Source organism: Danio aesculapii, chromosome 14 (assembly GCF_903798145.1).
Source record: "Danio aesculapii chromosome 14, fDanAes4.1, whole genome shotgun sequence".
NCBI classification, from domain to species: domain Eukaryota; kingdom Metazoa; phylum Chordata; class Actinopteri; order Cypriniformes; family Danionidae; genus Danio; species Danio aesculapii.
Genome location: NC_079448.1, coordinates 33,631,887 through 33,645,496, shown reverse-complemented (window position 1 = coordinate 33,645,496; position 13,610 = coordinate 33,631,887). Strand labels below are relative to the sequence as shown.

Sequence of the window (13,610 nt, the reverse complement as noted above, 5' to 3'; positions counted from 1 at the left end):
TCAAAAGTTCTTTGTCGTGTACATACTACTTCTATCTGTGCTCGCCATTCACTGATACAGTTTAAACTATTACATAGAATTTATTGGACAAAAGTTAAACTATCTAAAACAAACCCAGAAATTAATCCCTTTTGTGACAGATGCCAACAAGCTCCAGCTACCCTCTACCATACCTTCTGGCTTCGTCCAGAGTTAATCTCTTTTTGGACATCAATCTTTAAATCAATATCTGATATTTTTCTTCTAAAAATTTAACCATGTCCTTTAGTGGCACTGTTTGGACTCAATCCTACAAATGTATCGGTATCATCTTTGCAGTCAAATGTATTAGCCTTTTGCTTAACATTTGCTAAAAGAATTATCCTATTGAACTGGAAAAAACTTTCTCCGACAAACTACTTTCATTGGATGTATGACCTGTTACAGTTCATTCAAATAGAAAAAACTAGATATACAATCAATGGCAAAACAAAGGATTTCTATACAGCTTGGCAACCTTTTCTGTTGTATTTTAAAAAATAGCTTTATATATCCCGTCTTGCATATTTAACCCTGTCTGTATCTGTCTTATTTCTTATTTTTCCCCTCTTGCAAATGTTACAAACTTATCTAAGAGTGTATTAGGAAAAGAAATTGCGTGATATTTTACATTTAACGGTAATGTCCTACTTGGGTGTCATTTGTTAATTTATTTTTATTATTATGTATATGTATGTTTTTTTTATTGTTTGGTTTGTTTGTTCCTTTTTTGTTGTTGTTGTTTACTTTCTTTATTTCCATCTCAATACGGTTCAGAGAGTAAGGAATGTCTTTAATTACCACTCAGTATTTCTCTCCTCAACATTGAGAAAATAATGTGTTTTTTCTTTCTCTCACTTGTAGTACCTCTATGATTAAGAATTGTCAATAAAAAGAGTTAAACTAAAAAAAAAGATGCTTTGAAGAATGTTGGTAACCAAACAGCTTTGGCTTGCATTGTTATAGACTATCATCTCCAATAATGTTCTTTAATGGCCCAAGGATAAGAGAAAGTCAAATGAAAATTGGGAATGAAAAGAGGGTGAGCAAATGATCACAGAACGTTTATTTTAGGGTGAACGATCACTTTATGTGTTATCACCAATTTAATCTAGGCTTAACTCATTTTCTTTTTAAATATATCAAAATTGCACTTAATGTTGTGATTTCACTGGCAAAAATAAGAGAGTTTGCATGTGAAAATGAAGAAGAGCACACATTTGAGCACCGCACTGAAGAGGGACCCAGTAATTACAGATTTGTAAAAAGCGTTGACAGATTAATTGCAGATTTTTAGGAGGGCTGAGATGAAATACAGCCTTTACCAACATTTATGTCTAAAAGACAATTTGATGCAATTTCACAAACTTAAAATGGTTGAGTACAAACCCTCCATTTTGGCGTTAAAAACTACTGTCAGATTTAGTAAAGACAGTGAAACTACAGATGAAAAGAGGTGGTTATTTTTGTGGCAGAACTTATTTCATAGGCATTTATTGAAGATTCAATTTAGATTGATGGAATTTAGTGACTTGACTTTGTTATGTTTTCAGTTATTTATGCTTTATTTACTGCCAGGAAATCATATCTTAAAGGGACAGTTCATCCATTTACTCAACCGTTACTTGTTCCAAACCTATTTGAGTTTCTGTCTTCGAGTTGAACTCAAAATTTTTTTAAGGAAGCTAAAAACCTGTAACCATCGACTTATGTGGTATTTGTTTTTCCTACTATGGAGAAATAATAATAATTAATAATAATTCCTTACATTTATAAAGCACTTTTATGGACATTCAAAGTGCTTTACACATATCTGGGGGGAATCTCCTCATCCACCACTAGTGTGCAGCATCCACCTGGATGATGCGACGGCAGCCATATTGCGCCAGACCGCACACCAACTGATTGGTGGAGAGGAGATGAGGAATAATGAAGCCAATTAAGATTTGTGGATGGTTATGAGGCCATGATGGACAGAGGCCAGAGCGCAAATTTGGCCAGGATGCTGGGGTTAAACCCCTACTATTTTTCAAAGGACATCCTGAGATTTTTAACGACCACAGAGAGTCAGGACCTCGATTTAATATCTCATCCGAGACATGACGCTCACTGAGCAGTATAGAGTCCCTATCAATATACTGGGGCATTAAGACCCACACAGACCCCAGGTTGAGCACCTCCTGCTGGTCTTACTAACACCACTTCCAGCAACAACCTAGCTTTTTTCCATGTGTTTTCCCATCCAGATACTGACCGGGTGCAGCCCTGCTGAGCTTCAGTGGGTGACCATATGAGAGTTACAGAGAGCTAGCTGCCTGATGTCAGTGGTTGCAGGTCTTTCTTCGGAATTTATTCTTTTGTATTCAACAGAAAAAAAGAAAATTATTGAGGATTTGGAAGCATATGAGGGTGAGAAAGTTTGGGTGAACTATCCCCTACATACATTTAGTGTGTATTGTTAGTAGATTTACTTGCATCTGACTTTCATAGGCTGTCCAATGCTCATTATAAAAATAATTTGCTTCATCAGTGTTCATTAATTTGCTCATTAATTTCATTAGTTTGTCAGTAGATGACTTGCAGACAATTCCAGTCCAAAAGGTGCATTATTTTGAAGAGTTTAATAAATCTGGGCTTAATGGTGGGGTCACATTAATACTAAATTATCATTGGATACCTAATTATCACTGTCTATTGCAGGGATCACCTAACCTGTTCCAAGAGGGCCGGTGTCCTGCATATTTTAGCTCCAACCCTAATCAAACACACCTGAACGAGCTAATCAAGGTCTTTCTAGGTATACTTGAAACACCCAGCCAGGTGTGTTGAGACAAGTTGGAGCTAAACACTGCAGGGACACCGGCCCTCCAGGACCAAGATTGGTGACCCCTGGTCTATTGTCAATAACCTACTGATGTATAAAACACTCAAAAAGAAAGTCACTTTAAACCAAGCTGCGCTCTATAGTTCTAAGTGTTTAATGTAAGTGAATAACAAACTAACCAAAACTTCATGGGGGACTTTTAGTCTTTACACAAAATACCCAATTGCTTCAGAAATGACTGGATTTCGCCTGCAAATTCAGGTCATTTCAATGTGATGACACTTTAAAGTGTAAGATTTTTGACCCAGTGGCTGTACCTCCAGTGACCTCACACATCTGAGTTATAGCAGACTCATCAGTGGGCACACTTCCCAGCTGCTCACTGTCGGGCACGGCCACTCCTGGCAGACGCAGGACCAGGGCGAAGAGTCTCTGGTCCCATCGGAACGGCTCCTTAGTCAGCTCACTACCCGGCAATGGGGAATTCAGAGGCAGGTGGAGCTGAGAAAAAAACAAGAAGTGAGATGCCACTGGGGTTTATACGAAAGACACACTACCTCAAATACTTAACATATAAAAGAACAAATAGGTCAAAAAAAATTGGCATGTTAGTTTTGTGTGTGCTTGTTCCTCACCTCCTCAGCCACTCCCGAGCTGTGTGTCAGTTTGTTTCCATCTGTAATTGTAATGATGACTGATGGCTCCAGAAAGAACGGATTTCGACCCTGGAACAGAAAAAAACATTTCTTTTAAAAATCTAAAGCACAAAACAAAACATTTTAAAAATAATAATAATAATAATGATAATAATAATATTAATAATAATAATAATAATAATAATAATAATAATAATAATAAACAGTAACACTCAAAGTAGTGTATTGTGTGATATAGATTGTACAATTGTATTTTTTGTTAAGCCACAATATCCATTCATTTTGCTTCAGCATATTCTCTATTTCAGAGGTCGCCACAGCGGAATGAATCGCCAACTATTCCGGCATATGTTTTACACAGCACATGCCCTTCCAGCCGCAACCCAGCATTGGGAAACACCCATACACTACGGCCAATTTAGTTTAATCAATTCTATAGTGCATGTTTTTGGACTGCGGGGGTGCACCCAGAGGAAACCCATGTGAACATGGAGGGAACATGCAAACTCCACACAGAAATGCCAACTGGTCCAGTTGGGACTCGAACCAGCAACCGTCTTGCTGTGAGGTGAGTCACTGTGCCGATGCCACAATACTATTTACCTTTTTTTGGTGTGTTTTATTACTTTATTTTATGTGCTTAAGTTAATACTATCTATACTTATTCAACTATAATTGTTTTACTGCAATTTGCCATAAAACTCATAAAAACACAAAAAAAAAATACAGTAACAGTATGTTCAAAACTGAAAAAAATGCTCAGAAAACATTTGTTTCCCTTTATCCGTTTTGCAAACTGATTGTCCTGTATATTAGGTTATAGACATCAATACTGTCAAATATCAATACTATTTAAATTAGAAATACTGTTTTCATATATTTTCAAATATCTGCCTTTACAACAGTCTTCAATCTCACAGGATCATTCATGTTGTCCCAACAAACGTTGATTAAGGTAACTTAGTTTAAGTGGATTGAACACAAAACAATTCAAAGTTCTTCCAAAACTTAACAACTGTGTTGTTTCAACTACACTCCAAGAATTATTACTGCTTGTTCAAACTACCTGTTTAAATTGAGCTGAAACAACACAATTCTTTTTCGTTTTATGTTCAGTCCACTTAAAATTGTAAACCATTAAGTTAACTAAAGTGTTTTGTGTTGGGACAACATGAAGGAATTGTGTTGATCCAGTTACATGGTTAAAAAATATTTTGGAACATTAGCTGTTGATGTGGATGGTCCTTTTCTGCTGGAGATTCTGTTGCCCTAAAAAACTAAATAAAACTGTAGAAAAAAAAACATGTGAAACAAACACTTACATATACTGTAGGAACAGTATAACAAAAAAATGTAATGGTTTTAAAACCTTGACTTTTCCAAACTGCAGTAAACCTTGAAACCGGTTATCATCCCATGCCAACCTATTTTAAGTAAGTAGTTTGAACAAGCAGCAAAACAAATTTTTAGGTGTAATATTCAGATTTTGATATTTCAAGGCACCTTTTTTGGATCTCCTGATAAATAGAAGCCAGCAAAAAATAACACAATTGATAAAAAAACTAAATATCTGTTACATAATACATGTTTATACTGTTGTTTTTGATTTAATCTTTGATTGATGAAATCCTGCATTAAAAAAACATTTACTAAATTTTTGAACCATGAAGCAAGCAAAATGATTCATTAAAATAAGACATTTCCATGCATTAGTTTTCTAGTTTATGTAATTTACCAAATTTATATTGCATAAATACATAAATACCAGACGGTTCATTCCGCTGTGGAGACAGATTAATAAAGAGACTAAGTCGAAAAGAAAATGAATGAATGAATGAACATAAATACCAGATCTTAAATGTGAATTTAAATCTTAACTGGAGTCACATACTGTAGGTGTGAACTTCCTGCACACTTAAAAGAAATAGTGCAGTAACATTCGCCACAAGACAGACTGTAGCTCATAGAGTAGCACAAGATGCATTCCCTCTGTTCATACTGCAGGGGTCAGCACTCAGTTACTCACACTGGTGTACTACAGAATCATCATGTGGATTAACACAATGCCTGAGGGTTATGGGAAACTGCATGTATCCTATTTTAGGTAAGCCAGCATGCTCTTAATGTGTGCAGCTGAATATTCTGAATTACAAATAATCCAATTAAATGTTGCTCTGTGTGATGCTGTATATACGTAAAAAAACAACACGAATCACATTAAATTAAGGTGATAGCCATGTTGTCTTACAAAATACTGTTTCATAAGACCACAAAATTGGCTCTGTAATCTCAGCATGCTGCAACATCTATTTCTCCTGGTGGGTTGAGAGGACCCCTGTTACTGCTGATGAAAGCATCTCCTCTACAAAGCCTCAGCGAGCTTGAAGCAGTGGGCAGCATCAGGTTTAAAGCTTTGGACAACAGAATGTTTTCCCATATGTTCGCTGGGTCACTCTCATGCCTTCTGGCACACTTAAAAATGGATATTATTTTTCAGTGATGGCTTCTTTCCAGCTACTTTACTGTGAAGGAACATATTGATAGATAAACTGAAAGGGCAAATCATATCTTACATAATGTATTTGTGTTCTTCAAGGATATAACAAACCATTCGCTCAGTTGACACGGGAGATAATATTTGCTTATGTTATTAATATTTGTTTAAATATGATCTGACTATTCTCTGCATATGTTCTTCTCAGTACTTACTAGGCTGTGTGTCTATGAAAGCTTGTAGCCAGCTGAAAACGACAGCACTGAATACACATAGGGCACTTGAGAGTGCTTCTTTTTTATTGTTACTACACTTTGGTTGCTATGATACAAGTTAGAGCATTCGTGTCCACCCACTTTTGCAGAAGTGCTGTCTAGTCTCCTCCGACACACTTTGCTTTGGAATTTTCAATTTAGCATGGGATGATGACCGTTTTCAAGGTATACCGCGGTTTCAAGGTTTTAAAACCGGCAAAATGTTTTGCTATACCTTTCCTATGGTATATGTAAGATATTTTATATACGTTTTTTTTAGGACAACAGTATCTCCAGAAGAAAAGATATCCAAACATGCCATTTTAAATTGTAAAGAAATCTGTGTTTTTTAAATGAAGACAGCAGAAGTCAATGATTCATTTTAATTTTTTAGCCTGACATGTGTACTGTTCCAAAATATTATAAACGTTTCTCAAAATAAAATATATTGTGCTCAAAGGGGGAAAAGCTTTAGTTTTTCACCCAGACATTTAAAAAGAATGTATTTTAGAGCAATAATCACAATACAGTAAAACTGTGAAACCTTGATATTTTTATCCAAGGTTATCATACCGTCAGAATCTTATACCAGCCATTGCCTACTGAATGATGGGTAATGTAGTTTTGTTCTGCAATTCCTCCATTAAACATGATTGTTGTAAAATAGGTTGAATTAATATAAACAGATGGGGTGAATAAAAGCATACACAACCATTAAACAGGCAGAGCTCACAACAGGTCTGTCTTTAAAGACTCATTAGTTATTGTTAAAAATATAGATCTCTGTTCAGAATACATTTTTTTATTATTTAACATACAATTGCCATTGTGGTAATCTGGTGATGTCAATCGGCGTAGACATGCACAATTAGAGAGCAGTCAGATTAATTTCTTCTCCATTTCATGGACTTTCTGGACGGCTTTCATACAGATGCCCATAGAAACCTCATTAAATATATATTTGGGAAGTGGGTATTTGGACTAAGTCCAAACAGCAATAGATACTACTCAAACAGCAATATATTCTCTTTACACTACAGGTATAAATAGTATTTCATTTGCATTTAGTGCATGTGGATTCTATTTATACGACACTGTAAACATTTCCACACAATAGATTTGTGTTGGGACAACATGAACTCATTAGTTTTTACAAATTTAAGTGTATTGAACATTTAAGTTGTTGCAAAAACCCTTCAAGGATTGTGTTGCTTCAGCTCATTTTAAATAAGTACAGCAAACATTATTTTTGAGTGTGTATATTGCTACTTTATAAGTACATTATATGTTTATATGCATTATTGGGACAATAAATTCAAGCATATTATCTTATTAAATATTCATTGCCCTTCTAGCTGCAACCTAATACTGGAAAACACCCATACACGTTCATTCACACAGACACACACACTCATACACTACAGCCAATTTAATTAATCCAAATCACCTATAATGCATGTCTGGAAACCCACGCAAACAATGGGAGAACATGCAAACTCCACACAGAAATGCCAACTGACCTGGCCGGGACTCAAACCAGCTACCTTCTTGCTGTGAGGCGACAGTGCTAACCACTGAGCCACTGTGTCACCTCTTATTAAACACCATTAGGTGTTTTATTTTCATATTTTAATTAAGTCAGAACTCCCACTACAACTCTATTTATTCTCTACACCACTGCCATTGTGGTGAGTGGCGTAGTTTGTCATTTTGACTGTTCAACCCAGATTTTGGTGTGTGAAGTCTTTTACAATCCAATATATTTATGCTGGTTACCAGAAGAGGGAAAAAGCTTTAATGGACACATTTCCTCAGTACACTTGTCTTGAGTTCTTCATTGAATACAGATTGTTTTGTCAGTCTGAGGTAGGATTTCCTGATTACCTGCCCATAGTTGTCGATGCCAGAGACAAGTCTGTTGAGATTGAGCAGGTCGAAAGCTGCACGAAGAGCGTGACCCAGTGTAGTCAGTCCAGACGCCTGCAGGTTCTTCAACTCGCTCATGAATGTGGCATGATTCTCTTTCCAGCCCGCCTACCATAAACAGAAACACAAACAGATGATGAACACTTCCTTATAACACACTCCGACGGTGACATTTATACTGCAGATACAAAGTGTAGATCATTGTTCAACAGTTTGGAGTTGGTTACATTATTTTATATTGTTCAGTGCTTTTCTTACTTAGATTTTAGTCTTGTTTCTAGTCCAAATGTCTAACAATTCTTAAAATCAAGAAGAAATTTTAGATAAGCATAAAAAAGTATTGTTTTAGCATAAAAAGGTCTTGTTTTAAGAAATAATAAGTCCAAATTATGTGAGTTTTTCCCTAAAGAGCCCCTATTATGCATTATAAAATGTCATATTTTGGTTTTGGGAGTCTTCAACAACAGGCTCATATGCATGCAAGGTCAAGAAACACTTTCATTGTCTTATAATATGCATTTATTTTTACCTAATTATCCCAAGGACTTCCATATGAATTGGTTAGCAATTAATTTGTTCCCAAACCCCTTCTTAGCGCGATGCTAATTTGCGCTGATTGGTTCGATGACCCAGTCTGTTGTAATTGGTCTACTACGTTTAGCGCGAGACAGAGAGAAACACCCACTATGGCTTATCAACATTGTTGAAGTAGCCAGAGTGCAGAGTATATGTGTGAGTTCAATGCAGGAGTGCATTAAAACAGTGCAGTAAACACCAGCATATTACTCTACTGTTAACCATAAGTAAAAACAACGACACACATTCAGTATTAATCCACAAAGTGGCAAAAGCTGAACGTGTGTAGGACAGCTGATGATGGCCATGGCAATGACAAATGACAGGGGATCGCAAGCTCACAAAAGCATTTAAATCTGTAAAGAAAGCGGCAGGTGTTGTGCTTTCAATGTGGCTTTAGATGCAATATGTAAATATAAAGAGATAACCAGATACAGTACAAGCCACTTGAAGTGATTACAAGTCACAAAACACAATAAATACATATATTGCGAGCTAGCGAGCTTACTTACACTTGCGAAATTGAGAAAGAAACTGATCCATGAACTGTGCATTAATAAAGTTCCTGTCAAGCTCTGACAAAGACCCATACATCAACAGTCTTTTCTAGTGCTTCCTTTAACAAACAGCTGACGAATCCCCTGTTGCAGGGTAGATTATTGCTTTAATCACCAGAACGTTCACTCATTAATGTTAACTCATCTTCTTCAGTCTTGATCAATCCCAAATACATACTCTGCTAGTGTTTGAAGGGAAAGGCACGTTCACGTTTTACCAGATCCGGCACTTCATATTCTGTATAGTTTCGTGTCAACGTTAATACGAACAGGCAAAACATCCGGACGAATGACGAATCATTTTAACGACTCCGAGTCAAATCTTTTATTATTTTTAAACAATGTGCACTTTCACATTTAAACCACAGTTGAATGTTTTCATTCACTTAAAGCTGTGTTGCACACTGTATGGAAAGTCATTTTCAAACAACCCATAATAGGGGCTCTTTAAAACAAGCAAAATAATCTCCCAATGGGGTAAGCAAAATAATCTTATGTCAAAATGAGTTTATTTTGTTTTCCCCATGTTCTCCCCATGTTGGCGTGGGTTTCCTCCGGGTGCTCTGGTTTCCCCCACATTCCAAAGACATGCGGTATAGATGAATTGGGTAAGCTAAATTGTCTATAGTGTATGTGTGTGAATGAGAGTGTATTGGTGTTTCCCTTTGATGGGTTGTGGCTGGAAGGGTATCCGCTGTGTAAAACATATGCTGTATAAGTTGGTGATTGATTCCACTGTGACGAACCCTGATTAATAAAGGGACTAAGCCGAAAAGAAAATGAATGAGTGTTTTCCCCATTGGCAGATTATTTTGCTTGTTTTAAGAAGAAAAAAAAAGACAATATTTTGCTTGTCAAGAAAACGCTTCTTGATTTAATTTTGACTTACTTTTGGCATCTATTTTTCTGAAAACAAGACAATATTTTTGCTTGTCTAGAAAATGCTTATTGATTTAAGAATTGTTAGATATTTGGACTACAAATCAGACAAAAACTCTAAGGAAAGCATTTTTTGCACTGAGTATTAATAATGCATTTATTTGATCACAAATACAATAAGGAAAGTGATATTATGAAATATTGTCGGAATGTATTTCTGATGTAAAATAGCACTGAACACTGTTGTTTTTCTAGTTGTAAAATGTTTTATGAAACACCCTAAAGTAATCTGACAAACTATGCCCACAACGCTTGTTTCAGTTTTGTTTTATACAATGACATTTCAAAATGACCCTCAAGTGCACACTGCAAGGCCTTTGTATGTATATTAGACACATGATCAACTCTTATGCAAACTATTACACAACAAACTCGTTCTAGCATCTGTCAATTACCTGTAGCCTTGTTTTTTGCCAATAGTGAGATCAAGCATTTTGTGCAGTTCGCTGATGTTTAGCAGGCTTAAATAAGCACACATCAAGCCCAACTACATGATCTTAGCACCAGCCGAAAATGACAGCAAAACTAGTCACAAGCTTTAAAGAGTATCAGAAAAAGCAAGCATGTTTATATCCCTTTTTACTTGCGCGTAGGAAGCGGGTAAGAACAAGCAGTGCAGATTCGCTACATACTTGTTTTACTATCTTTGAAATACATGATGTGGTTACTCTGTGCCTGTCCCTGACCCACATTACCTCTTCCAGCTGACGAATACAGTCATTACTACATTACTGCGCATTCAAAATCAAAAACAACAACAACATAATGAGTTTAGATACCAGAAAAGAAAGAAAAGAAAGAAGGCTACTAGTTCATTAAATCTGCTTTTGCAAAATGATTGCTTCTGCTCATGAATTGAACTCGGCACGAATAAATCAACACTTTACATAAACATGCATACATTGTAAATGCCCAGAAGGGAGAGAAGACTTAACAGGTCAGATCCCGAGGTGCTTGAGCTTCAGATGTGTGCGTGTGTGTTTAGATTTATGTGCAGTGAGAAGAATCAAAGAATAAAGCAGACAAAGATTTGTCAGAATGAATGGACAGTGTAAGTCTCTATCCATATATATATATATATGAAAAAAAGAGAAACATTCAAGCAGTAGCTCTTCTAACTGGCACTCAATAATTCAAGCAACAGAGTAATTCTATTTTTTCCCCCATCCGTCTTTCTTTCTCTCCGCATTAACAATTTATTGGCTCTGAAGAAGTGTGACTGCAATCAGACTCTCCTTTAATCACACGCTTGTCCAGCCAGGCAGAAGAAGATGGGAGAGAATAAGGAATGTGAACACTGAATATGCCAGGAAAAAAGGATAATGCCCTAATTGTAGCTTTAACAGAGGAAATGTACACTCAAACCCTTCTTTAAAGAATGAAAACCCGACGGCGAGCCGACAGAGGACAAACATTGTAATCCACATCAAGATTAATTTCACAATACAGACCATATTTAACCACAGAATTCAAGGAAAAGGAAGTAAATTCATTTTCAAATAGTTATTTTGGAAATTTCTCTTCTGAAATGTATGAGAAGAGATGATAATAACAGATGTTAGTTAACTGTTATCATTAAATTCTATTAGTCCGATGATTTTAAATATTCTATTAAGCATTATTATTAAATTTAATAGAAATTTTACTTAAACATAAATTGAAGGCAGTACTGAAAATAATCACCATTTTAATACAAATATCAAACTAATGCATAAAGCATATGCAGATACATTTTTTATTTTAAATTTGGACATTTTTCTAAATGTATTAGATCGGTGTTTCTCAAATACGATCCTGGAGGACCACCAGCTCTGCACGTTTTCCATGTCTCCTTAACCAAACACACCTGATTCAGATCATTAGCTGATTTGCAGAGACTAAAGCTGCGGCCACACTGGACTTTTCTCCCTATAGACTTCTATTCATACGCAGGTGAATTCGTCAGACCGGAAACGCAGGGTCATCACTTGACTGCGTGAGACCAATCGAGGATCCAAACATGACCTCTCTGGACAGAAATTCAAAACATGGAGCAATCGCTCGCTTTTTTTAATGTCTAATAATCTTGTTTAATCCCTCCACTTTTTGCATCGCTGCACGACAGAATTTCGCATTATCAAACTCTAATGTGACCGCAGCTTGAAAGACCTGTAATGGGTGTGACAGACAAAGGAGACATCCATAACATGCAATGTTGGTGGTCCTCCAGGAACGTGGTTAAGAAACACTGTATTAGATGTTTTCTTTTAAGATTTTTTTTTTCTCAGGGATGGTTCTCATGTAATGTATTTGCATAAGCATGAATAAGCTGTTCTGCAAAAGCTATAATGATGTATAAATACTTATTAAATGTATATGACTTTTAGAAGGACAATGTGTTCGACAATAAAATTCCAATGCAAATACAGCAGGAAAATAAGTATTGAACAAGTGATGTTTTTTCAGGGAATAATATTTCTAAAGCACCTGTTGGCATGGAACTGAACCAGATTTTGGTAAAAACCCAAACAATACAAGTTAAAATAAAACAAAACATAAAATCTGAAAAATGAGTTACGTGTAAAAACAATGGTATGACAGAAGGAGAAAGTACTGAACTACTGAAACATATTTTATACTTTGTAGAAAAGGTTCTTTTTAATGATGGCAGCTTAAAGACGCCTTTCATATGAAGAATGAATCACATGCATTGCTTAGGTGTGAGTTTTTTTTACAGACTTCAACAGAGAGTAAAAATCTTGATGGTTCTGTGGGTCTCATCTATCAAATATGATTTTAAATTTGTATTTTCTATTGGAATGGTGTCAGGTGATTGGCTAGGCCATTCTACAGCTTTTTTGTCTTTCTCTGAAAGCATTTGAGACTTTCCTTGACTGTGATTTGGATCATTCTCTTGCTGAAGTGTCCACCCTGGTTTCATCTTCATCATTCTGGTAACGTAGATGTTAGACTGAAGCGGCTAATATTATTTACAATGACGAAGGGAAGAGGGTTGCTGAATAACTACTAAGAGATTTCAGCTGCTGTCTGGGTTTTCACTGCCTTTCTACACCTCCCTTTCTTCATGTGTTCAATACTTTTCCCTGCTTCATTTCATTTTATTATGCACAACCATTTTTTTTGGTTGTTCCCAACATCTGGGTAAAATTTCAAGTCAACGGCACCTTTGGAAATATGTTTCCTGGGAAAAATATTGACGTGTTCAATACTTTTTTCCTCACTGTATACGTGTTATTATTATAATTATTATTATGCTTTTTAAGTGAAATATGATTTATATAATAATTTATTTTATATGAAAAATTTATATGATAATATTTAGGTAATATTACCCAAACATACAGCTGCTTTTTAGCCACAGAAAGC

The 13,610-nt window shown here is 35.8% G+C and overlaps 1 protein-coding gene across 1 annotated transcript in view; it reads right to left on the bottom strand.

The window, feature by feature from the left end:
* ints6l (integrator complex subunit 6 like) overlaps positions 1–13,610 on the bottom strand; it is a 46,163-nt gene that overhangs the window by 24,592 nt on the left and 7,961 nt on the right. The window contains exons 3-5 of the mRNA XM_056472570.1: positions 8,131–8,280; positions 3,478–3,567; positions 3,160–3,343 (exon numbers count right to left, since the gene is read on the bottom strand). Coding sequence (XP_056328545.1) covers positions 3,160–3,343; positions 3,478–3,567; positions 8,131–8,280 — 424 coding nt within the window. The remainder of the gene's footprint in view (positions 1–3,159; positions 3,344–3,477; positions 3,568–8,130; positions 8,281–13,610) is intronic.